Below are 28,000 nucleotides of genomic sequence, written 5' to 3'. Positions count from 1 at the left end.
TTTTCCAACTCTCCAAGGTTGAAGATGAGTGAGGCGTCATTGGCCACCTTCTGCAATGCTGTGGCCCGTGCTGTTTTTGCTGCCGTCTCCCTTTGTCATTCAAGCAACTCCAATTGGGCCTGAGCTTTGGCCATTTCTGCCTGTTGGCTGGCCATTTCTGCTGCTTGAGCTGCTACTGCCTCCTTCTGCCGTGTCACCTCCGTCATTGCACGTAGATCTGCCTCTGCTACTGCAGCTTTGATTTGAGCTTCTACAGCTCATTCATAACTTGCTGCTTTTGAGGCCTTAGATGTGTTACTGCGACGGGAGGATGCTCTGGAAGGATTGGAAGAGCTAGCGGCTGAGAATTGCCATGAGACACTGGAACCTACTTGAGATCTAGTTGGCTTGAAGGGAGGAGGCTTTCTTATAATAGTAGAAGGAGGCAACGTGTGATCGAGGGGCTATGTCAGATGTGGCCTTCTTTCTCGACATTTCTTCCATCTGTAGCGCGTCATGGAGTGCGGCCTGGAGGGAGTCTTTGTGTCTCTGAACGTAGTCCTCGTGTTCCTTGTTTAACTCCTTGAAGCAATGTATGTGCTCTTGGAGCTTTGAGTCACCCAGCCTCGACTGGATGGATTTGAGGTTACCTTCACTGTATCTCCACCGTGCGAGAAGGTCATCTAGCTCATTCTGCAATGTGTGGATTTTCTTGAGAGACATCTTGCGTTTGGGAGTGTTGCAGATCCTCAGCAGCAACAAGCACCCCCCCCAACCCCCGGGTGGGGAGGGTTTTGAGTCTTCTGGCACATCAGAGAAATCTGTCAGGGCTGAAGATGCTGCCATGCTTTAAATTGGCAAAAGGTGAATTTTGGAAAATTTAGCCATTTTCCGTGCAATTCCCCTTTTTTCCATTAGGGTGCGCTGCAAGTGGGTAGCTGAATTTAGAAGACTCCGATGAAGTTCACTGCTTGGCCCTTGGTCTGCGGTGCAAGTGGGTTGCTGAATTTAGGAGACTCCGTTGAAATTCACCGGTTGGCCACTAGAGTGCGTTGCGAGGTCTGGAAGATGCTGGTGCAGTACACAGGTTGGCCGCTAGAGTGTGTTACGAGGTCTGGAAGACTCTGGTACAGTACACTGGTTGGCTGCTAGGGTGTGGGTTGCAAGCTCTGGAAGACGCTGGTGCAACACTGGTTGGCCACTAGGGTGTGTGTTGCAACCTCTGGAAGACGCTGGTGCAACATTTTCTTGGTGTAGACTTTAGGCTGACTTCTTGCTAAATTCATCTAAGGATTTGTCTCCAGTTTAGAACAAAGATGTTAGGACATAGAAGGGCAACTTTCTTTTAGCTTTTTCAGAGACAGAATTCCTCTTTGGGGGGGGGGGGGGGCTTGGTTTCCAGACAGAGTAGTAAAGGAATTTATGACTGGTTTCCATGGGAATGGCTCATCTCCATCTTTCAATTGCTAATACCTTCCCCTCAGTCCTTTGCAAAGCCAATCTAAAGTATTTATGACTCTGTTGCTTGGAAACTACCATCATAAATTCGAGTAAAGAAGGTCCCCTTTATGGCACGAGTTCCTTCTTCCAGATGAACAGAGGGGAATCAACTCTTTGTTTTAGTGACTCAAGAGCCAGGAGATAACACAGCTTACTCAAATCAGCCTCTTGTTTGCAAAACAGTCTCAAAGGTTGCACACAAAGGATGCAGAGAGAGACAGAGGTGATGCTACTTATTTGTCTCTTGCAAATGGGGGGATTTCTGGCCCCTCCCAGTAATTCAAACAGGATTTTTAACTTTCTTGCTCAGAGAGAGAAAGAAGATTCAGGGTTTAAATCCTTTGTCGCAGTCTGATTTGAAAGGATTTCATTCAACTTCATTCTTGCTTAGGAGGAAGTCAGAATCAAGCTTCTTTTTCACTAATTTAAGAGGAAATCGGACTCATCTTTTTACTGTCCTAGGATATCAGATTAATCCATATTTTTACTTATGGATAGGAATTCAGATTAACGCATATTTTCACTGTTCTGTCTTTAACTTTCTGGCTGAAGATAAAGACAGATAAATTCTACAAAGGCTTCCATACAAAGTTTCTTTATTGGATTGTAATAGGCATCCTCAAGGTATAACTCACAGTTATGTTGAGATTCATCTAATATCCAATCTTTGTATAGTCATCTTCATAGTGTGAAAATATGGTTATCTTCATCCCATAATGATACAGCAAGGGATCCAGCATGCTGCTGGGTCCAGGCAAGGAATGAACAAAGGCTTCCCCCAACCCAAGTAGAGGTCAATTCAGTGACCAATCAGGATTACAGATGTGACCACATGATATAACTACATTTCCTATGATGCATTAACTATGTTTCCCATGAGGAACTGTCTGACCAGCATGGTCTCCCTGTTTTAGTACTTGCACTTCAATAATATTGCATGCAAGTGTGTAAAAGGTAGAGCCTGCATTGTGACATTATGGGAAACATTTCCTCATTTTAAAATCTCAGCTTGCCATAACATCCCTGTTTATGTTGTATCAGTGTCTCATGATATCTACCAATAGATTAACTAATAATTTTGGTAATGTAGTATACATATGGATGGATGGATATGGATATGAGACTAGGCAGATGAGCAGGAACAGTCAATAAAAACAAGTTAATATGCTGTATATGTTGTCGCCAAACTTTTGGACTTCAGGGACCACCAAACTCATAATTTTAAATCCCGGGAACTTCTAATATGAATTTTGACTGATGGTGGCTTGCTAACATTGGAGAGGGAGAGGGAGAGAGAGAGAGAGAGAGAGAGAGAGATCTGATCTAACCTCTCTGTCTTTCTCCCTCTCTCACACACACACACACACAAACACAGAGGCAGGGGTGGGATTCAAATTTCTTAACAACTGGTTCTGTGGGCATGGTGCGATTTGGTTGTCATGTGACTGGTTGGGCATGGCTTCTATGTAAATATTATAAATATTTGTGTTAATATTTTATTTAAAAAGAGCAACTTTTACCCAAAATCAGGCAAAGCAGGCAGGCAGATTGAGTTGTTCACAGAATCACAGATTCGCTTAGAGATCTATGATTCTACAATCGGCTACCTGAGTCTATCACATAAAATTTGCTTGCAAGCAAACTCGTAAAATTAACTCACAACACACTATGTATGTAAATATTGGGGTTTTTTTATAAAAAAGAGCAACTTTTACTGCAAAGCAGGCAGGCAGATTGAGTTGCTCACAGAATCACAGATTTATTCAGAGATCTATCTATCTGTCATTGGCTACCTGCACTGAATAATAACAGCTTCAGTCCTAAGGAAGGTTTGGCTCTGCTTAAAAGCAGAGCTAAAGATTAGCTAGAAAGCAAGAAATGCAACAATTTCCTGCTTTTTAGCTAATATAAATCTCCCGGCACAGCAGAACAGCTGATGGTCAGCGGGGAGGAAAAATAGCAACTTAGCAGGCAAGTTTGCCAGGTAAGGAGTGAGTGGGCGGGGAGGATTCCACAGGCCATGAGGGTAGCACAGCCTTGTGTTCCCACGCAGCCTGGATTAATTGCTTTGGGGGGTGCTCTAGGAGTAACATTTCTCTGCGGACCACCAGTGGGCCGTGGACCGCCGGTTGGCAACCAGTGGTCTAAATTAAAATGGGTGGATCCCTAAACTTTAGACCTACTTGGAAATATTTGAGCAGTTGCTCCAAAAGAAGTAACCAGTTGAATTAAAAATATTCTTCACTCATTCTAGTGAGGACAATTCTGAAAACGTGTAACATAGAAGCTTCCACAGAGGAAAGAAAACATATATGAATACCAGAATAGTTGACAGTTCTTTCTCAGAGAGCTGAAGTATTCTCCCTGGGTTTTCCAGAGCAAGGTTTAGTTTCAAACTATAAGTAGAACATATCTGAAGAATGGTAATATGTTTCTAAATTATAATAATTCTAAATTATATTTTTCTGAATACTAATACAGTTTGTAACAAGAAAGCAATGCAAGTTATCTAGCTTTCAGAAATGAATTTCTCAAACATTTAATAGTTTGTCTGTGTATTAGTGAACAACTATATGTAATTAGTGCTTTTGCATAATGTAACAGATGGCCATAAAGAAACATTCTCTCTGTTTTCTAGTGTGATACTGCAGATGACGCTACTGCAGATGAATATGAAAAGCAAAGACCCAGCAGAAAACAGAAAAGCTTAGGACTGCTGTGCCAAAAATTTTTAGCTCGCTATCCTAGTTACCCTTTATCAGCAGAGAAAACAACAATTTCTTTGGATGAAGTGGCTTCTAGCCTTGGTATGTATACGGGCAAAATGAGGTTGGTTGAAAAAAATGAATGTTTCTAATAAATTTAATATTGACCTTAATGTGTGTCCATCAGACATAGTGCTGTAAATATGCCCTATTTAAATGTATTGTACTACTGTGTAATTTGCATGTGTTCTATTTAGCTTTCACAGAAGGTGCTGCTGAATTGCTTTTGTAATGCTGCCAAGTGATTCCTTCACAGGAATTGATCCAAAAACGCATTCCAGTAGAAAAAAATCAGTTGAATTAGCTGAAAGAGTCTGTATCAGATCAGTTTGTTTCATGGTGTTAGTTTCACAGGCATGTATTCACTCTTAAGTCCACGTCATCTTCCTTCCACATAAACACATAATAATATGCATTATATAGTGTGAATTTTAGTATGCTTTAAAATTAATAAGTGCATTGTTAATTTAGACAAGCAGTAAACTGAACTATTTCAACCCACCTAATACCTTAAAAATATGAAATGAGTGGTTTGCTTTAAAATGTGAATCACCTAATTTGTTTATAAACCGTTATAGAACTTCCAAATTTATTTGGAGGGATTTCATATGGTTCATGTTTGAAGCCAATTCAGTTCATATCTTGTTATTTCTTGATGCAAACTTTAGCCTTCAGAATACTTTATCAATAAAATCATGAAATAAATTATTTCATTATGTATAATTCTAAGATTGGGAAGGAGTCATTGCAATAGTGCTGCAGAATATTTTGATTGTCACCAAATGATCAGTTCCACAAATTGCCAATTGTGCTAGCACGCGAGCTGCATGCAAATTTACCTCACTGCCCATGCCTGTGTCTCAGCTGATTTTTTTTCAGTTTGAGGCCTTTTTTGGCCTCCTGAAAAGTCACTTTTTGTCACTTCCTGTAATACCGGAAGTGATGAAACGGGCCTATAATTCAGCCTGAGAAGCCTTGCAGAGGCTTTTTCCAAGCCCCTGTGAGGCCGGAAAAGGCCTCAAACCAGCCGAAAAATCAGGTGCAGTGGGGGTGGGGATTGCGTGCGCATGTGCAGGGGGCGTGCATTGCATTCTGGGTGCTGGCACATGAGTATGGGCATGCTGGCGCGCTCGCAGTTTTTGGCACAGGAGCCCAAAAAGGTTAGCTACCACTGTACTAGACCATTGATGTAACTTTGACCTCATATATTTATATTGCTTTGTTTCATTTTGTATAGCATATTGCCTTAAAATAGTTGTTTTGCATAGCAAAGTTATTTCTCTTCTGTAGGAAGTTTAACGAAAAATATAATGAGGAATGAAGCCTCAAAAAATATGTTAAGAGCAGTAAATTATTTTCAGTGAAGACTTATATCCCCCAGATCTGCTATTAAGGCAAAGTAACTACAGATCTCTCAACTGACACTTTTTATAGTTCCCCAAACTCACATTAATTCAACCATCTTCAACTCACGGATAGTGAAACAGAAAAGAATGCTTTTATCCCAAATGTAAATCTTTGCATGGAGAATACATAGTAAGTTTATATACCACAGCTTCAAAGCCATGTGTTCCCAGTTGAATTGTTTTTTATTATTATTATCGTTACTTATAAAATAATGACAAAAAGGGAAAAAACAGGAACCCAAGAATAATTAGAATACAATACATCAATGCCAAAAAAAATCCCCATATAGTGAGTACTTTTTTTAAAAAGTAAAAAATACAACAGGAAAAAGAAATAAAATAACAGTAAATGGTAATAACTCCATATAACTATCATGGTTTTTTTTTAACCTATTGTATTTTGTATAATCTAAATAGGATAGTTTTCTTTTTAAAGATTTGACAAGATTTAAATAGTGTTATCAGGTGTCTCAGAAACTGAATATGCTACTGGTTCCCAATTGAGTACTTAGTTTCATTGACACAGTATGAACTTCAAGAATAATACCTGTCTCAATATATATTTCAAGCTGAATCATCTTAAACTTTTCAAAGACTCGAGTCATAAACAAGGAGTGACTATTGCTGCTACTTGTAATAATAGTATTTAAAGTTTCATTACTGCTAGGTAATAGTGCTAGTCTTCTTATCTCTAACAGTATTATTCAATTTTGCATAATTCTTTTTGAACATTACAAATATCTATATATTTGTTTTTCCATGATAATATATGAGCATTTACAAGACTGAGACATTTTAAATCCTCTTATAATAATAAATCTCAGAGCTCACGCTCTTTTCACTAAGGAACATTAGACAGTTTTGCTGTTGGAAGAAAAAATAGAGTTTGAAAATTTCTTTTCACTGGAATGAATTCAGATTCCTGAAAGCAGTCCTAATATGAGCTCTAGCACAATCTGGTTGTTATTTTTCTCTTAGATTTTGGATTGTTATTCTTTCTGCGCAGTAATTGTTAAACTCTTTTCAATGTTTACATTTATATGTATATCTGAACTTAGAAATTATGAGTTGCTTCTAAGATATTGTTAGTGCCTACCCTTGGAAACATTAAGCAGGATTGGCAGCCCTTTAATAAGCTGAAGCTGGTACGGAATCTGAAAGAGCTCTAGGATATTGCTCATGGATCAATAATTCCTTGTTCATACAAGCATATTAGAATATAACATTTTAAATGGAGCCAGTGTGTCACCAATTGTTCACATTACATACAATAGAGAATTGTTCAATAGAGAATTGCAAATGAGTATCTTTAAATGAAAATGGATCTTCATCATTTGATTATAATGCAGTCCTGTGCATGGTTATTATTAAGGAAGAATAATGCATTTGCACCTTCATATTTATAGCTACCTCACAATGTGCACAAATACATTAACTTCTGTAGTTTTTGATACCCTATCATTTCTTATCAATGATACAAACCTTTATTGACATAAATAGCATCACTGCCAGATCTTCTGAATTTACAAGTTCTTGGCCAGGAGAAATCAAAATGCCACTTTGATATGAAGGCATAATCTAGAATTGACTGTAGCTCTCTCTTGCAACTGGTATTAGTGGTATGAGGACAATTTATGATATACAAATGTTCTGATGCATCTTCTGCGCATTCTGTTGAGTAGTGCAGAATACTTAACAGTACTTTTTAAAAATTATACTGCCACAAATAGTTCCTAAAGTTCCTATCACATTACCATATTTTTATCTTATATAAATTATTGTAATTACAATCTCATGAAAATTTTAACATTTCTGTTAGTCCTTATGTACAGAGGTGTTGAATGCTAAGGATTCTTTTCCTTCCAAAGGGGACGGCCCCAACTAGGAAACCGCCCAGGGATAGGCGATCTCCAGAAAAAATTTGAAAAATCAAGGAGGATGCAGCCACCATCCGCCGGGGATTTGGATCAAGAAGGCGGAGTATCAAGGAATGGCGCCTGTGAAAATTTTAACATTTCTGTTAGTCCTTATGTACAGAGGTGTTGAATGCTAAGGAGAAAAAATTTGGATCCTGCATTTGGAAGTAAAACTCCTTCATTTGTCTTTTCTCTCAAAAATTTTATTGCTACAATTCCTTGATTACATTCTCTGTCTTATGCTTTGGTTTTCTACATCTAGGAGTTGAACGCAGGCGGATTTATGATATAGTGAATGTCCTGGAATCTCTTGATCTTGTTAGCCGAGTAGCTAAGAATCAGTATTGTTGGCATGGTCGCCACAGTTTGAGCCAGACTCTGAGAAAACTCCAAGAAATAGGAGAGCTTCAAAAATATGAAGAGCTCATGACTTCTTTCCAGCAGAAAGAACTTGACTTTGAGTGCAGATTTGGAGAACACAAAAAAGAAAGCTTTGTAGATTTCCAAGATCGACAATTGCTTGACTTCTCAGAGACGGACTGTCCATCTGGTAAGTTAAGGAAGAGAACTAGCAATGATTTAAAAATGTATATAAGAAGAATGTGCAGAATTTTCTATTTTACATTTTACATAAATCATTAGATCCAAATTAATCATTTTCTTTAGATTCAAGTAGTCAATCACATGTCAAACAACTATTGTGTTTTGCCCTCAAATTGCACCCGTACAGCAGGGCTGTCAAACTCGATTTCATTGAGGGCCACATCAGGGTTGTGTTTGAATTCGGAGGGAGAAGGCTTGGTCATGGTGGCCAAGTGCTAAGGCAGGACTTCTCTGAGACCCTCACTCACTCTCATTACAGAGGTAATCCTGGAGTTACGAATGTAATAGAGCCTGCCATTTACATTTGTAACCCTAGGATTCGTTTGTTTGAATCACATTAAATGAATGTGATCACTCCCTGCTTTACCCAATGCATTTGTTAATCGAATATGCAGGTCATTAAATGCACATGAGGTATCTCAGAGTGGGGAAGAACATGCAGGGCCTAGTGCTGGAGCAGGCCATCCAAGGCCTCTACCAATCCACTGAGGTACCTCATGTTCCCCTGAGGTCCTCACAATTGCTGTCCTCCATGCTGCCCCGATGGGTCCCCACAGACAGGGCCTGCTTTGCCAGCATTCCAGATTCCATTTACTTGCTCCATTTCCCATTGATTACTTATTTTTGGAAGATTTCCAGAGCTCCAGAAGAGGCTGATCCACTGACAGAAAAGCCGAAGTGTTTTATTCAGATGATGGTGAAGCTGTAAGAACATGAAATCTAAGGAAAACATTTTCGCCAGCTTCTGAGTAAAAGGCTTTGGCTTGGGGCCCTGGGGTCATCAGCCCTCTGGTAGTAGAAAAGGCCTCCTGCTTCAGTACAGCTTCAGGGATTGAGGTAGCAGTAGCAGCCAATCAACGAGAAGCTTGCTTCCTTTGTCTCATTGGGCTAAACTGCAAGCCCCTTGTTTGGCTGCCAAGGCCCAATCCCTGAAGCTGCTCATTCGAACTAGCCAGTCAACAGCAAGCAGGAGGCTGATTATCAGACTGGGATTAAACTAAGCCTGCAGGTCTTCATGGCAGAGAAGCTGGTCTTTTATTCAGATGGGGAAAGCTGTTTTCCTTACATCTCATGTTCTTATAGCTTCACAGGCTTCTGAGTAAAAGACTTTGGCTTCTCTACCACATTAGTCAGCCTCTTCTGGAGCTCTTCGAAAAGTAAGTACAGTAAAGCCCACGGAGGCCCCATTTCGACCTGTAACAGGCCGGGGGAGGCCTGCGGAGGGCCAAATGGAGACTCAAAGGGCCACAGAGGCTCCATTTGACCTATAGCAGGCCAGGGGAGGCCTCTGGAGGGTCCCCACCACCACATTTTGGCTGGCAGTGCTGCAGGAGGCCGTTCAAGGTGAAAACAGGGCACAGGGGCTACACTGTTTTTGCTAGCAGAGGCACCATGCCCCGTTTTTGCTAGCAGAGGCACCATGGGCTGATCCTTTGCTATTTCCAGGCCGGCCCTATAGGCCAGATCTAGGCATCTTGAGTTTGACACTCCTGCCATATAGTATATGGCTATTGCTTCATAACTTGATACCATGCTTCTATCTTCTGGTACAATTGATGGAAAATAGGGAAGTGCAGCAATTCAGATCTGAAGCAGAACCAGACATGATATTTTTCCGATTAAAATCGGAATTCCGATTTTTGGGGAATCGGCGGGCGGGCGGGCGATTTCTTGGCGAGCGGCGGGCGGGCGAGCGATTTCTTGGCAGCGGCGGGCGGGGTGGGCGAGGCGGGCGGGCGATTTCTTGGCGAGCGGCGGGCGGGCGGGCGGGCGGGCGATTTCTTGGCGCGGGCAGGCGGGCGATTTCTTGGCGAGCGGCAGGCGGGCGGGCGGGCGATTTCTTGGCACGCGGTGGGGGTCTCTTGGCCGGCCCGATTTTTTTTTCAGAAGGGAATATCATGCCTGCACGAACTCATGTTTTTAAACAAGTATGGGCACCTTCAGATCCTCCTTCAAGAAATGAAGATTTTTCACAGAGAAATATATGTTTGAGTTGAGGAATTAGCAAGAAAATGACAAGGTGCTAATTCATTATCCTAATGAATAATCATTCCAATTTCACTTGTTCAAGATATCATTTTATAATCTTTTCATCTGTCCTGGAGATAGTTAAAGTGCAGCTATCCATCTGTTATAGGCAATTATTGTCTGTTCATTAAAAACATGCTTTTCAACTACGATTTTGTTTCTTTCACTATTTCTTCCATAAGTCTTCATAATATTTTCTTGGCTGTTAATATTGCAACATGTTGAGACTTGGGTTTTGTTTGTAATACAGCGTCTGCAAACAGCAGAAAGGACAAGTCATTGAGGATTATGAGCCAGAAATTTGTCATGCTGTTCCTTGTCTCCAAGACCAAGATAGTCACTCTTGACATAGCAGCAAAAATATTGATAGAAGAAAGCCAGGATACTGCTGATCACAGCAAGTTTAAAAGTAAGAATCACTACTTGGAAATGAATGTTCTGAGTCAGCAAAAAAAGGTTATACTGGCAGAACTAGAGAACATATATAATTTTTTAAAATATTTTTGGAGCAATTTCAACTTGGAAATAAGTATAATGTACAAATACCAGAAAACCTCTTTCAAACTTTGTTATGCAGCAATAATTGTAATATTTACTGAAATGAGATCTCACAAAATAAGTATGGCATTTCTTGTCAGATACTAAGATACTAACATTTTTCAAATAGTGTATAGTCGATTGATTAAAATCAATGTTAAAAAAATTAAAAGTAGTATTACTTGAAATAGTAGCTTTATGTTCTCACAAAATGCTGTGCTTCTAATTTGTTGTCAATAAAACTAAACTAAAACCTACGGAGGTTAAGTCCAAAAGCATCCAGTTGGATGACAGTTGGATGAACTTTAATACAGACCATGGGTGTCAAACTCAAGGCATCATGTTGCCATGAGACATCATGACATTTTCACGAAGCTGGGGTGAGTATGCCCTGCATTTGACCCATCCAGCCCGTGGGCCTCCAGTTTGACACCCTTGATATATACGTTATTGATATTTTTTTTGAAGTTCTATCCACTTATTTATTCATTTTGAAGGACATTTTACTTTGTGCCAATTCCCCATAATTTTAGCTTTTCGGCAACAGTGTTTTTTTTTCTAATTTGTTAGATTTATATGTAACGAATGAGGACATATAGTTCACTACATTTGAACTAAAGCTGTTTTCCTTTCAGCAAAGGTAAGAAGACTATATGATATTGCGAATGTCTTGACAAGTCTTGGGCTCATCAAGAAAGTGCATGTAACAGAAGAAAGAGGTCGTAAGCCAGCCTTCAAATGGATTGGACCTGTGGAATTCACTGGAAATAATGGTACTTTTCTATTTTTGCATTACCAACAAGTCATTTCTCAGAGAGCCTTAATCAGTTGTTAGATTTATGAACAAAACTGATGATATCCAGAGAAACCTGTAAAAAATTCAACAGGCATTATAAGGTGATAGAAAAACAGTTCTGCCTATGATTTTGTTTTGCCAAGTATCTACTTACTAATCTGACTGGTTTAGTGTCCATGTGATACTCCAAGGTTATATCAGGGGGGAATAATTTGTGAACATATAAATACTTAATATGGAAAGCTCTAAATGAAACATGACAGAACAGATATGGAGAGATGATGTAAACACACTGTTCAGTAAATATAGTTCTATTAAAAAAGTTGCTAGCATGTCAATGACATTCGGAAGCAAATCAAGGAGTAATTTTACTATTATATATGATCAGCAAATAAATAGGAAGCAGAGCTATGAATTATGGTAAGAAGACTGCTAGAAGAGGGGGGGAAAGTTCATTTTTTTCCCTTGTAGAAAATGTAGCAGAAAAAGCAACTACATATTTTGCTACAGGATTCATGGTTTAGTAAATAATAAAGTAGGTTTTCCTTTGAGTAACCAATTTAACATGAGTGTATTTGTTTAGGTGATATAAAAATGGAAGTTCGAACCTGTGCTACTCTGACTGAAGTGAAAAGGCCAACCCGTGTTCCACATCAAGCTTGCTCTAACAGAAAAGATCGATTGTCACGCCATGCTTCTTTCAGTATTCCTCAGCCTTCTGAAACGGTTAAGAGGAAAGTTAGTTCTGAACCAAGCAGCCCACACAAAGAGAGGCAAGGTAAATGTTGGGACAAGCATTTTAGCTCTTCTAATAGCTTTTGATTAATAGCTAAATGTGTGTTTATTTTTGTGTAACACAGTTTCTGTCTATAAACTAAAATTAAGCTACCAATTAATAAACAATATTTGCAGCTCAGGATTGAACTTTGGAATTCTTGGTGCTATCTGAGCTTGGTTGTTCGTTTGCAGACATCCCATTACCCAACTGGGCAACATAATCATCTGATGTTCTCTAGCTGGACAATGAAATGTCTAAAAGCAAACATTCAAGTTCAAAGAGCACAACCAACCCCGCCATTGATTGATTTTAATTCTTAGTTATAATGTTATTTATTTGGACCTTCAAATTAGCCTAGGACTGAGATAGAGTAATTGACCCAAAGTCCCACAACTGGCTTTATATCTAAGGCAGGACTAGAACTTTGGATAATGACTGCCTCTTCACACAAGGTGCAGACCTTAGAGAGAACTGCGTATTTTACATATCTTAAGATGCAAAATCTCCACTCAAGTTAGATACAATGAGACTGAGCAATAGAGATGGAACATTTATTTTGAATGCTAAGGCAATAGCTTCAGAAAGATCCATGTATTGACCATTCCTTTGGTAGTGAGCATGACATGGCAAATATCAGCAATCCTCTCCTACTGCTGAACTTGGAGGTGGAAAAGAAGTATATATTGTTTCTGCAGTCCTAATGTAAGCTGCCTAAGTATCAATGAAGCACAGGGCAACTTCAAGGGCAATAGTCTATATTTCCTTCCTAGGTTCATAAAGGAACCACATCAAGAAACAGCATATTATGTAGTATTGTATGAATTTTCAGGAGTATAACAACCATAGAGATGTGGAATTTTTCACAAATTTTGAGATGAACAAAGCCATTGAAACTCCCATTTCATGCTGTAATTTGTAATCTGCTTGGATTGTCTCAAACCCTGTTGGAGTGTCCTAGGAACCACATGTACTAGTTAAATAATAGAGGTAAAATGTATGGATACTTTTCTCTAGATACCGTGTTTCTCATATAATAAGGCTGGGTCTTTTTTTTTTTTTTGAGCCCTGAAAAAATGGCTAGGCCGTCTTTTCGGGGTGACTTAATTCTCCCCCTTGCATCTTCGGGCAGGCGGCGACAGCTTGGATGTTGACCTCGGCGTTGGTGGGGCACTTCGTATCGGGGTCAACACAGGCAGCACTATATCCGGGTGTGCAACAAAAGTACTTCCTAACGGCAAGCCCCCCACCATTCCCCCCATTTCGCATGTTTTAATATAGGCCTTAATTTGGGAGGAGGGGCTTAATTTCATTTCATGCCTATAAAACATGCTGGGACTTCCTATTGGGGGAGGCCATATTGTTGGAGAAACAGGGTATTTAGTAAACCTAAACTGAACATTTCAAATTGTCTTAGCATATGATTTTGAATGAATGAAATTGTAAGAGAAGGAACAGATAAAGGAACAACATATCTATATTTGCAGATTATAGCAGCATACAAATTTGAACAATGAATAATGAATACTGATCTAGAAATGGAGTGATAATTGTGAAAAGGGGAGAAATTAACTAGAAATTGAATTTTGAAATTTCAAAAGGATAGTGAATGATAATAAGAATGACATAAATTGTAAAATGATGATTTGCAGATTTTGGAGTCCTTATGGACAAATGGAAATTTGCTGGGAGGGCATTTTATGGGCATCTCATCAAATACTTGGTTGATTCCAAAATGTCTGACCTGAGTAACATAACTTGATGTATATCACCTTAGTCCAGCTCTCTCCCTTTGCAATTCTATATCCTATCTTTGTTTACCTTTCTCCTTTTTTCAGGTTACTGGACATATTTCCAAATAAAGCATGGAGTGGTCAACTACTATTTCTATTTTCTAAACATATTTATATAACTACTCGGCCCAGAGACGTTCATGAAAATAAAATGGATGCAGGAATCTGAAATTTCTCTAATTAAAATATGTTTCCTAAATTATAAAAAGTCAGATGGATCAAAAGCGGAAATGTTTATGAATGTATTGGCATTCTTGAATGCCACATTAGAAACACAAGTCTAGAAAATATATATAAAATGTTGTATTCTTCATCCTTAATGACGGAGCTCACCAAAGAGATTGTGAGATTCTATATGTTCCCAATGTTTATCTAAAAAAGGCATAGATTAGATTAATTGAGATAATAGATGGTAGATGTAAAAAATCTATTATGATCACACATTGATAATTGATTTGATTTTCTGATTTTCCTTAGATGATTACTGTTCCAAAATGATAAACCTTGCATCCGTTTGCTGCCAGAATTTGGAAGATAATAAAAGGTACATAGAAATTCAATTCTGATGTCTTATAAAAAAATAACATTCTGTATTAAATTTGTTTATAATCTACTGTGGAAAGGGATCTACATCTATTTACTGGTGGAGGGCAGATGTCTATGTTTGATGAAGCATTGAATGGAGAACTGTAGCCATATATCATAACATAAAGTGACTTTAGAGTGAAATGAACTCCTAGAATATTTTACTTCTAACTATATGATATATAGAAACCACGTCAATTACATAAAAATGTAATGTATGAATGAGATATTTTTAATTAGGGTAATTAACCATTGTGTGAAAGAATTGATTTGTTCTACTAGTAGGTATATTAATTCACATTGTGCCTGCAATTTACCAGAAGCCCTTTTCAAGCCTAATTCTGTTGCTTAACTGTTACTTATCTGAATCTCTTTCAGTTCATCATAACTTCTTCCCATCATAAACTAAATGAAATAGTCTCATTTATCTAAACCTCTAGATGTTTGGATTGCATCCAAAGCTGTTTGACAAAGGTGATGTTAGAATGGAAATAGTTTGATGGTCTAATTATTTTCCTTCATCTTTCTAATAGAAGTATTGAAGCAGCAAGAAATCTGGGCATCATTTCTTCCTTCTCAGTTTTTCCTGTTCCAGAAGATACAGATTACTGTGCTAATGTCTTCCCTTGCTTTCCTAAAAAGACCAACTCAGCTGCATCACATTGGTCTTTACCAAATGGAATAAACAATCAAAATGTACTATCATCTGCTGTATCAGCTTCCAAAACTGAGACTGGGGAAACCAATGCACTCCCCAGCCAACCTTTTGTTTACTTGCCATCTCCATCCCTTTATATGCTGTGTGGCAAACTTCATGAAAGTCATTCACAGGCAAATTTTCCAGAAAAAAGAAGCGAAGACACAGAAGGCCACGTTTCCCCCTGTTCGTTAGAAACTGCCAAATCTCCAGTTAACTTGTGCAAGCGGGTACCTCCAACTGCAGCTCCATCTGAAGAGGCACCTATAGCCAAAAGACAAAGCCTGGAGCAAAGTGATGGTCCCCTTTCATTAGTTGTATCCAAGGTGAGAGAAACTCAGAACCTGTAGAAAACTATTTCATAGAGTCATCTGAAAGGATGGCTGTTGTATTTATGAAACAGTATATTCCATCTCCCTCGTATATCACATAGTCTTTTTATGGTGACTGCCTTTGCTGTTTTTTTATTTAGAAAGGGAATACTGGCTCTTAGTCCTTTCTGCATGTTCTATGAATTAACTCCTGCTGGTCCAGCACTCTGTGAAAGTTTCCTTAAAGTTAAGGAGAAAGACTCTTAAAGGAGCAGTTTAACCTTTCACAACTAGTTCCGGAGTATTTGTGGCAGTCTCACACAATAATGTATATCCCAAGATGAGGTTGTTTGTGTATTTTTTATTTAGAAAACCAGCCATCCAGCTGCTGCTTCTTCAGACAATAACTACAGCTCCCTTGACCAACAGAAAGGCTTTCAGTTCGAATCAGGGACTTCTGAAATCCTGGAAACTGTCATAACAGAAACCCAGCACCCTGAAGAATCACATAGGAATAAAGATGTAAAAGAAAACTTGAAAGAAAAGGAACAAAGCTCTCAGGAAAATAGCAAACCGTCTTTTTTACCACAGTATCTCTACGTACAGCCTACAGCTGGTAAGGGCTAAGCTGAAAACATGCATGTTAACTTGGCATTTAGATAAAATATATTTTCACAACAGCCGTGAATTCCTAGAGAGATTTTCAATAAAATGCCATCAATCCTTTAAAAAAATGATAAAAGTCCGGATAGATACTTAATATGGCAGATATATAACTGAATGTCTTGATACACTTCAGTGTAACACTTCCAGCAGTGTTCTAATTCTGACACAACCATGCCTGAAGCTCTGTTATTTCTGAGAAGGCTCAAACACATCCAGTGATATTCAGTGAAGTTCAAATGATATTTTGAGCTCGACGTTTTGAACGCGAAAATTTACAGGTCATTGCTATTTTGTCTTTATCCTTGACAAGACAGGATTTTACTGTATTTGGTATCTTTTTCTTTCTTTTATTTTAGGATTAAATGGTTTAAATTTCCTGTTTCCCACCAACCAAGCCTCTGCTCCAGTCAGCCTACCTTCAAGCCGCTTGCCTTCAGTTAATGTTCCTTGTATGATGGTTCCATCTACTGCATTGGCACCATTCCCTGTTATCTATTCCTCAGCAGGAACAAGCCAACTTCATTCTTCATCTTCTGCCTCTTTCCCAAATGTCACTTGCATGAATTTTAGTATGCCTGGCTTGACTTCTACAACTCCTGTTTTCATTGGGACCCCTACTGTGCTAACTCCAAATTCATCACAGTTGCCTACACTGGAACCACACCAGCAGTTTCATTCAGCTGTACATCTGAATCCTCTCCTTGGATCTGCTTGCAACTCTGTTAAAACAGACTCATCAATTTGCATGGGACATCCAGTCGCCCTTTTGAATCTACCACAGGTGAGAAGGGGAATCATTATTATAAAGCAAGTAGGAAACGTTCATAAGAAGATATAATAGAATACTATTGATTCTACTTAAGCTAGATACTATTATTTCCAAAATTGTGGTACATATCTGCCACCTAAGTATTTTGCTAAGTATTTTGTTATCTTGTAAACAGAAGTTTTTTTATTACAAAGCCTCCATTCAGGTGATTACTCATATATGAGCCATGGTGACACAGTGGTTAGAGTGCAGTACTGCAGGCTACATCTGCTGGCTGCCTGCAATTTGGCAGTTCAAATCTCACCAGGCTCAAGGTTGACTCAGCCTTCCATCCTTCCGAGGTGGGTAAAATGAGGACCCAGATTGTAGGGGGCAATATGCTGACTCTGTAAACTGCTTAGAGAGGGCCGTAAAGCTCTAAAGTCTAAGTGTATTGCTATATGAAGACCAAAAGTTGAACTTAGTTGTGTAGATTTGAAATATTTCATTTTTAAATCCATGCATTCTGCAGTGCATATATATCCACAATGCTGAAGACAGTCTTACATTATTATCATGGTTGATTGCACAATCAGCTATATGTTTAGATTGGATTTAGCATTTTTATCCATCTATCATTATCTATTTACAACACTGAAATCATAGCTTCCAGTTCTTTGGCTAGTGTTGGGCTTCATATGGACATAGTTCTTCCCAAGAATGTAATATATATTGATATTGGTGGATCCAAGCACTGTAGCCTTTTGCAATTGTCCAATGGAAATGTTTTTATTAATATCATTAATACAAGAGCTTCAAATAGTTGCCTTTGAAGATGTTCTACCACCAGAGTATGGTCTCAAATAAATTTCTCTAGTAGGAATTTTTTTCCATTGCTTCAAGTCTAACAAATCAGCATTGCATTCATTAGTATGGGACTGAGCATTTCTTACAAGGCTATTTTTTCTTACAATATTCAAAGTTTTGTTGAGTGGGAATGAGATGATATATAAAATCTCTATTAAGTCGTACTGTCTCATTTTATACATAGCCTTCTACAACTCCACTAACTCCTAAGAATATGCGTCCAACAACTCAAGAAACATTGTTCAAGACACCTGGCAGTCTAGAAGATACTATTATATGGCGGAAAAATGAAGGCAACCAGAGCAGAACATCAAGTTCTGTTCAAAGAAGATTAGAAATCTCCAGCAAAAGCTCTGATTAATCCAGCCCATTACTGCAATATGGGTAGCTAAGAAAGTCTCTGCTTATTACCGAAAAAGAAACCCAATTATTCCATTAAAAAGAGAAAATATTGGTAATAGGTACATTTGTCCACTGTGCATTTGCCCATTACTTATCTTTCTCCCTCATGAATACCCTAGTTGTGTAAATATCAATTTTGATTAAAATTCTAATTATGCAGACACAAACATTTTAATTCCAGAGCTGAAAAAAAATGTATCAAAGAGATGAGCAAGTTTAACTGTGACCCAAAGTCCAAAACTTGGGGGAGGGGGGGCTGGCTAGCACTTAAATAGTGGGGACATTCTGTACAAGGGTTCTATTTATCCTGTGTTGAAGGGGGGTTGGCTGGAAGGGCAGCAAGAACAGCGCAGTCTTCTGAGATCGATTTAATCAAGTTACATTTGTAACTGCAAAGCAGACTTTTGCAGAGTGCTTGAATGTGACTGACAGATGTATACTTTTTCCTGCACTTGTTAAGAAAAAGCCTAATTTACAGTAATGAACGAATGTATTCACATAGATTACTTTAAGGCCAAAATAACTGTGAACTTACTTTTGTATTAATGAACTTCGTATTTTCTCTTGTGCTTTTTTCCTGCACAAAATGTTCAGGTTGTTAGTAATTGTCACAAAAACTTTTTTTTTCCTAAAATTGTAGAGGCAAAAGGTTGTTTCAAGAATCATCAGCCTCTAAAATGTTTACAATAAAATGTAGCTCTTCCCTAGTTTAAATATATGAGGAAGCTGCAATTCTTGAGCCAGGACTTCTTTTACAGCATTACACAGAGCTCATCTTAACTGCAATTCTGCCAAAGGAACTGAAAGAATTATCTTTGACTGATGTCACTGTATTGTATAGTTGTATGAATTCCACAATTAATACTCCTAAATGTTCATTAAGAAACACTTTAAGCACAGTATTTATGGCATGAGTGACCATTGAGGTCAGAAGGAACATATGTAGGAGATGGAAGACCTGCAGCCTAAATATGAGTTAAATTAATCAATGCACCATTTTTTTAATTAACAGAAGGATAAACTTGTAATCCACAAGTTTATGAAATTGACACTTGAGGGCAATTCATATTCACAAAATAATTACTATAGTGTTCAAAAAATTAATGGATTAAAATACCTTAAATGGCACAGATACTGGATTTTAAAAATTATCATGTTACTTTTGAGTTTATAATCAAGTAAATGGCCTTTTTTAACCTAGAATGACTTTGAATTCATAATGTATGTTTCTTAAGGTCAGACACATTTTCTGATCTACCATTTCATTAAGTTTTAGAAGGAATTATGGCTTTAGTGTGTTTAATTTTGAATAATGGGATATGTTACCAAAAGGAGGTTAAAGATGAACAGTTTTAGTGGAGCTGAAATTGAGAATATAATAACTTCCTGTTACATTAAATCAGTAAGAACCTTACATGGAAGGTATTTGATAAGATTTACATTTCTTAAATCTCAACAGTAAAATCACTTTGGAAGATTTATTGTTAATTTTAAAAATACTTTACATTACAGAATTTGCAGGTTTATATGCCTTTATCCTGGTACATATGTGTGCATTCAAGTATGGCCCAATGGAATGATTTTTCCCCCAGTTACTGCAGCAGGAGACAACTCAAAATAGACTTGTTGTTAGCAGACAAAAAATGCAGTACCCCTATAGTACCGAGAAAGACTTAAGGGTGGGTTAAAGCTCTCAGATATAAAGTCAATTGTTTTATTTTGTTTCATAATTGACTATCCTTTCAGGTTTCCTGCTTCTTGGACAAGTTGGCTATGTTGAACTCATTAAATAAGGAAACTGAAAGTGAAATAATTTCACTGGCACAGCTTCTTTATTCAAAACTCTTGTATGCGAATAGAATGATCTGGGGGCCTAAACACCTGTGAAATGCTACCATGAACATTTGAACGAGTAAAGAGCATCATTTCCTAGGAAGAGATGGGAAATTCCTCCGCATTTGAACTATTTAACTCTCTCCTAAGTATACCAGCAACACAATCTCTGCTGGTCTTGCGGTTTCTAACTGTTCGATTGAGGATTTTCACATATTATGAGCAAAAAGCAGGATCCTAAGGGCTATAAATATCCTGAGAAGGAAAGCCAAATCAAATCTAGAGCCAGGTTAATAGTGCAAGGTGAAATGTACACTGAGGCTTCCTTTTATCCAGGGTTGGCAAGATTTTTCTTTTAAGCGGAAATGCAGGAATGGAGCTTGGTGACCAAGAGCCCCTTGCTTAATAGGATGCTGAGATGATTATGATTGCAATAACTATTCCCATAAAGCTATGGCAAAATTGCTTCAAGATAGCTTAAGACTGATACAAGGACATGTGTACACCACTAAATTGCAGGATTTCAGGGCTTCTAAAACCATGTTCTGGTACGCAAGAGTTTGGGAGGGAGGGTATGTATAACTTATATACTTGAATCTACATACCACGTTTACATTTCTCAATTTATGTAAAAGGTGCTATTCCTGTATTTAAAAGCCGTGTGTGTTTTACAATGTAAAGCTGCTTTATGTTTATAACATTGCACTGCTAGTTTATTATCTTGATATTAACTTTACAACTGCTTATGGATTTCCTTCACTGAACAAAAATTACTTCTGTCTTAGGTTCCTTGCTACACTCTGCGTATAAGACTATTAAGAACACACACTGTTGTTGGGGGGAGCATATTTTTATACTTTCAGTTATAGAACTAATCTTTATAATATAATAAAAATAAAGCCAAACATTTAAGAAGTTGTGTTTTTAATATTTTGGGAATTGGGATTGATTAAAAAAACACTGGTTTGAAAGAGCTAGTGCACACATTTAATCCCGAGAGTTCCCATATTCCTGAACCACCTGAGAGAAATAATGAAATGCAATATAAAATCCAGAAAACAATACAAATCAAGATAAATCTGTTATTCTAATCCAAATCAGCTCCTTCTTGTTAAAAAATATCCAAAGATAAACATTCTACATTTTTGTCTGTCCTTAAACATTCACAATAACTGAGTTTCTAATTAATCTGGATTCATGAAATCAATTGTAAATGTTTAAGGTAGGAAGACTACCACTTGGCTACTACAAAGCCTTTAAAATGTGTCCATCCCCCCCCCCAATAGTTTGAAGGGCTATCAGATCTGGAGTCAGCATGGCTTCACTCAGATCTGATTGAAGGATATCATTTTCAACTGAGACCACTTGACAAATCTATTGAGCTATCCACTTTTAAGGTAAGCAGTTTTACTGCAACATGGAATTTTTAAAAAATACATCTAAATTTAATTTCCACCAAAATATTCTCCATACCTTTCTATCCTTGCAAACCATCTTTGCCTCCACATTCATATATCCTATATTGCCTTCTATTAAACCTCATTCTTTTCCAAGGTCATTGATTTTTGCCTGTGATAGCTTTCTCAGTATTTTCTTGTCAACCATTTATATTTCTTTAAAATTTTGATCCTTATCCACACAACCAATTTCAGTGTACAATTTGTTTACCAAACTGGATAAAAAGACAAACAATATAATAAATATAAGAAACAATACAGTAAATAAAAAGCATCCATTCCAAGTCTTTTATGAGAATTAATAGCTAACAATTGATAGCATGAAAAATCAGCTGGCTTCTAATTGCTGTAGCTTATTCATAAACATTTTGCAACCTGATTTTGGAGAATGTTCATCCAAAAAGAGTGATGGCCTTTGATTACAACAGAAATTGAAGTTATTAACAATTTGAAATTTTAAGCTCAGTCACCATAGGTTGTACCAAAGGCATTTTAGAAGCACTTTAAAAGATTCTACTTCCATGTCTGAGAAAAACAAATATGGCTTTCATATTGGAGACTCCCATACCTACCAGACTGTTATTCACTTCATAATTCCATCAAACATCCTTTGTACATATTTCCCATTAGTACAACTCAGATTTCTGTGGTAATTTGGAATATAATTATTTTTATTTTATTCTATGCAGTTTCTGCATCCTTTCTCCTTTTGTTGGCAGTTATGACATTTTGGTGATACAAGGAGGAAGGGGAGGAGGAGAAAAGAAGAGGAAGATATGTTACCTCCTCCAAGGGTGGTTTTTCAAAAGGCAACTAGACGTTTTTCCTTGAAGATGTTTGTTATCCAAGAAACTTCTTCAAGAACTGAAGAAGCTTCTTGAATGAGAAGCAAAACATCTTCAAAGAAAAACAAAGTCCAGTTGCCTTTTGAAAAACTACTTTTGGGACAACCATGACCTGGATGACTGAGAATCTCTTTAGGAATACTTCCCACTCATTCTGTTGGGAGAATAATCTACCCCTGTACTACTTTGACATATGAGATTTATACTATCTCTTCCTACAGGTGTTTTACTTTCATTTTGGTTTCCTTTTCCTTCTGTATCCTTATCTTTCCAAGATCCTAACTTAAACACAACTAAAAGATTGTCTGCTACACATTCACGCCTCTCATTTTCTTAGTATTCTGTACTGATTTTCTCAGTCAGCAAAAAATATTTTAGTTTTTTAATTAATTCCTTTTCCGTGTGTGTGTGTGTGTGTGTGTGTGTATAGAGAGAGTTTTCGCGGGTACTTACATGTATGGTATTCAGCTTTGTTCAAGTATTTTCCCACGGGTATTTTTATTCATATATATATGAATAAAAAAATATCAAATAAATCTCCTCTTGGCCACAATTGATTCTGGTTCATTGTAATAACTGTCTTTTGGTAATTAGATGAAATACATATCACATAATTGCATAGATTCCTTGCTATAATTCTGCACAACTTGAACACAAGTATTTCAAGCTAAATACATGGTCTTTCTTTGAGGCATTATAAACAGAAATCTGGTAAATGTAAAGACTATAGCTGGTCTTTAAATACCTTAAAAACTTAGACAAAAAGCAGAGAGAGAGAGAGAGATGTTCTTAATATGTTTCACTCCTTTAAATTTTTTCACTGACCTAAAGTCCTAATTAAATTGGTTAACTTTTGTAAGGTAAGGCTTTTCAGTATGAGGCCAAAATCTCCTAGTGTTTATCAAGACTAAATTTTTGTTGTTATGCCTATAGAAACTGGAAACAAAAATAAAATGTTTCTTTTGTCTTATTCTCAAATACAAATTTTTGAAGAATGTGGTTCCCCATTCTGTTGTACTTTTCCCATACAAAGGATGTACTTGGACTCACCACATGATGGCAGTAGTGTTTGTGACAAACCACACATTTATAATTGCATGCTTTTTTTAAAAAATACATGACAAATTGCTGTCTGCATTTTGAGATTTCTTTCCGGGTGATCACCTCATTTCCTGACACATATACCTGAGATACCTTAAGACTATCCCCAAACCACTGCAAGACTTCCTGTTGCAGACTCTATTGCACTTTTTCTAAACTTTATTATTCACCAAATAGGTTCAAATTACTATCCTAGGAGGCTACCAGATTTTTTAAAAAAACTACTGGATTATGAGCTAAAACATTTTTAAAATAAATAAATGCTATAGCTCAATATGTGGTTATTTTGAAAATCACACACTTGCACTGAGAAGCTAATACCGGTAGTTGCTGCTTGATACAGTTCCTTGTGAATCACATTGTTAGTTTTAGCTTTGTCTCAATTTTATATTTAAAAAAATCCTGTTGGTTTTATGTCTGAAGTTTCTGTAGTGAAATCATGTCTCTGCTTTCATTCAACACTGGCATAAGCTTCCCTTTTATATGTTCAGTATGATTAATGTACCATTCTACCATTATTCCTCTAAAAGGTGGAATCATCTGAGATTAAACCACTGTAAGCTCATCTACAAAACCAGAGTATAAAATGTGCCCTGGTGATTGTTTTTTTTAAATGTCATCTTCCCATGATGTTGCTTTTGTTTCATCTCTATACCACAGACAAGGAGAAATACAGTACATTTCTCAACATAGTTTTTGTCATGAATGAGATAAAATCCACTTCATTGGAGATCAGATGATTGACATGGTTATTCAGGAGATCTCCTTAGCTCTAGCTGAACTATAGCCTGCTGCAGAGTGTTGAGGTAATTCCCCATTAGGAGAATGAGCGCATACAGGGAGACGTATTTGAGAGAAGTGTTTGAATAATACACACACAGTACACAGATACACTGTACAGTAAATGTAGGTTTTTACTTCCAGAAAGGTTTTAGCAAAGTCCAAAATAAGCAATCCAAAAGTCATTCACAGGTAAAATCAGTCAGTTTTTCAATCCAGGGATAATCCAAATATCAAAGTCCAGTGTCAAAAAAACAGTTCAGTATCAGACTTACATTAAATCCAGTAATATCAGTCAATTAGAAGAAATGGAGCAACAGCAATACTTTCCAACAGAAGGAAACAGAGATACTCACTCAGACACACTCTCTTCTGAGACTAAGACTAAACAACCCAGGTTTCTGGCTCCATCTTATGGCTGTTTGAGAAACCACACCCAATTGCATGCTCTTGCATTCCCTTAAAGATATAGTACTAAAATGTTTATCCTGGTTTATATATTTCTAACCCAAATACCTGTTAGGTGACTTATATTCCTAACACAGTGCATGTCCTCTATTCAAGATCCTGAGAACTACCTTCCATGGCCATTTTGGGTTTGGCTTCCAAAGAGAGATAACCTGCTCTAGCTTTCTTGACAGACTGCTAGGCCTGTCTCAAACAGTAGGTTAACTGAAATAAGGAAAGCAATAAAGTCTGCTTGTTGGATGTTCCTGATTATGTCAACCTTGGCTTCATTGTAGGTTTTCTGCCGATTCTACAACAAGGCATTTGCATTACCATCTTCATGCGACAAAAACTCTTAAACTTAAACTGGGCAAAATGGTGCATCAGAGAACATCTATTTTTGAACCAAGATATGTCAAATGGGCTGACTTGCAGAACATGTCCAAAATCTGGGACCCATGACTCCCAAGGAAATGAAAATTTGGGGACAGACAGAAAACAGTGCTGTCTTGACAGTTTTAAAGTAGAATAAGGAAAGAATAAATTGATTCTCTGTGGGTGGAAAAGGCAGTCACTCCTTAATGGAGGATAGGACTGATGGAAGAGGAAAGATTTGGCAGATGACTAGGTCTGCATGTTTAGTCATCTATCAGAACATGGACAGTTGGAGTGCTGGTCTGCCTGTCCTGCTTTACTGTGAAACTCCATTACTAATACACCCAGATTCCCCATGGTCATTGCTGTCTCTCCCACAGCCATAAGCTCTTTTAGACAGCCTTTCTCACTCTTATTGCCCCTCTATTTCTCACCCAGTCATTCAGGGTTGTGTCTCTTGCACACTATCTCCCTCAATCTCTCATTCCCCAGAGCAGCTGGCACAAAAGCTGTCAGGTGGACTCCCTACTCCTCATCACACACACACACACACACACACACACACAATCCTAGCCTTATAGCTTGTCATCTCTGCTACCCCCACTGTGAGAATGACAATCAAAACCTGCAGCATTAATCATTTCATGAAAGTGCACTTCTGAATTGGAAAAAAAAGGTGTCCACAACAGCCCAAAGCAGCCAATAGGAGCTGGATGGATTCCAATTCCTGACCACACTGTCTCCACCAAAGCATTAGATGTCAAGCATGTGGCAAGGCTTGTATCAGGAAAAGATAGAAAACACTATTTTGACATCAGATAGGTAGATAAATGTGTTAAGTTATGGATTGAAGGTGGTGAGAGAACAGTCACTGAGACATGCTTGAGTTGTAGTTTAGAGGATGTGTGGACAGGTCCTTAGCCTAAAAAAAGAAATATGTGCCCTTTATGTCTTGTCTTTGGTCACTGACCCATAATTGTTTTGTTCAGTCTGGAAATTACAGAGTACTGATGAATTTTCAGCAAATATTAATAGGACTTATTTCCAGGTTGAATAGGATGCAATTTTGCAAGATTATGTTACTATAACCTTATCATAAAAGTAGTTTTAGCGTGCATGGCTTTGGTTTTCTCATCTGGTCCTTCTTGAAGGGCTGACATCAATCCTGCCAGTCTGAATGCACTTCCCACTCCCTCCCTTCTTTGCTGTCTTCATAGTGTTGTTTTAGCTAAGGTGTTACTCCTGCTTTTGTCAGCCAAAACAAACAGAAGACAGAAAGGAATGTTACTGCAGAAATACAAGTCTCTGATGTCAGCAGGAGCTCTTGACATGGACAGCCACAAACATTTCCTCCACTTAAAGCATACTCCATACTCTTGCAGGCCAGCTTTTTCTGTTATAACCATTCATAAATCACTGATGTTCATAATAATTACCAGTGTTAAATACAGCGACCTTTCTGTGGCTGGAGATACAAACTAATCAGTGTGATCTTAGGAAAATACATCCCAAGGACCCTTTTCTCCCTGTTTCATTGTCTGAAGTGTCAAAACATCTCCAAGAGACAGGAAACTTGTCTCCATAGATGTGTGTATTAAGTGCATAAAAGAAGCAGCCTTATAAAATAATCTAGCAGAAGAATAGAGCCTTCTTTTAAAGCAGGTCAATGTACCCTTATCATTCATGTATGGACCTCCAGTTTTCTCTATTTCAGTGTCTCTCAACTTTGGCAACTTTAAGATGTGTGGACTTGTGCTCTGGAAGTCAGAAATGTGCTGTTAAAGGTCACACCTGGCCCATGACAAAGTGGTTACACATTCCCACTTTTCAAGGACAGACCTGAGTATTCCAGGCAACCAATTCAGCATTCCCAAAACCAAGGACAGATAGATTCAAGTATGATGGAAGCTGCCCTCCCATCATCTGTATTGAAGTATGATGTAATTGTCAGTCTGGTCAGCTTGTAACCATAGAATGAGGGAGGGGGGCATATTATTCTTTGCCTTAGTTGTGTCATGGATTTGTTACAAGGTAAACACTTAACTGAACTGGAAGCAAATGGAGAGGGTTAAAAGAAAATCAAGCATGTTCTTTATAGTTTGTCACAACTTCACACAAACATATGAAAAACTTAGAAAGGAAGTTTATTCTATTAACAGAGGCCATTTTAAACATTAAAAATATATATTTGCTAGGCAAAGGAAAGAAGGAAACATATGGTTTGAATGCACTGTAAACTTCAGTAGTAATATCTAATTTGTCATAAGAACAGAGAAATACATATATCCTGAAAACTATATTTTTAAACAAATAGTCTAAATACCACAGTTCTTTGGTCTGCTCTTATTGCAGTTTCTGAAATTTACAAGCATGTTGTTTTCAGACTGTTCGTTTTCAAACTATGTAGAGACCAGAAAGGAAAGGAGAAGGATTTCTGATTAACAATTTATGCTATCTCAAATTTTCAGGGCAGGCATGGCAGACTAAAGATGGCTCTGTAAAAGTGGAGCACATGACTGTGACAAAGATCAAGAACTGAGTGAAGCTTCTCTGGGTTAGGAAAAGCTGGGAGTGTGCTCTCAACGGCTGTTCCTTTCAGTTTTCTGCAGGTTTGAAGGCCAGGAGATGAAGGAATTAGCAACTTGCTTGCAATCGCAGCAAAACCTTTTAAAGGACACTAATTTTGCAAATTTCACTTTCTTAAGACACATTAATGACTATAGTGCAAATTTAAAAAGAGAAAAGGCCAATCACATAGTTTTCTTACATACATTGTAAGATCAGAAGA

At 37.7% G+C, this 28,000-nt stretch overlaps 1 protein-coding gene across 1 annotated transcript in view; it reads left to right on the top strand.

Annotated features, from left to right (window-relative positions):
- The window catches only part of E2F7 (E2F transcription factor 7), a 34,852-nt gene extending 13,763 nt beyond the window's left edge, over positions 1-21,089 (top strand). Inside the window, exons 4-13 of the mRNA XM_087968022.1 lie at positions 4,118-4,286; positions 7,829-8,116; positions 10,448-10,606; positions 11,370-11,507; positions 12,114-12,308; positions 14,576-14,642; positions 15,217-15,706; positions 16,061-16,307; positions 16,714-17,138; positions 18,157-21,089. Of these exons, the coding sequence (XP_087824148.1) occupies positions 4,118-4,286; positions 7,829-8,116; positions 10,448-10,606; positions 11,370-11,507; positions 12,114-12,308; positions 14,576-14,642; positions 15,217-15,706; positions 16,061-16,307; positions 16,714-17,138; positions 18,157-18,333 (2,355 nt within the window). The 3' untranslated portion in view covers positions 18,334-21,089. The remainder of the gene's footprint in view (positions 1-4,117; positions 4,287-7,828; positions 8,117-10,447; positions 10,607-11,369; positions 11,508-12,113; positions 12,309-14,575; positions 14,643-15,216; positions 15,707-16,060; positions 16,308-16,713; positions 17,139-18,156) is intronic.
- The last annotated feature ends 6,911 nt before the right edge of the window (positions 21,090-28,000 follow it).

The sequence above is a fragment of the Notechis scutatus genome, chromosome 6 (genome assembly GCF_049901735.1).
Source record: "Notechis scutatus isolate UNSWTSFEM ecotype Mainland chromosome 6, rNotScu1.2, whole genome shotgun sequence".
In the NCBI taxonomy this organism is placed as follows: Eukaryota; Metazoa; Chordata; class Lepidosauria; order Squamata; family Elapidae; genus Notechis; species Notechis scutatus.
Note: the sequence above shows the minus strand (reverse complement) of the source record. Positions and strands in the feature narration are given on the sequence as shown.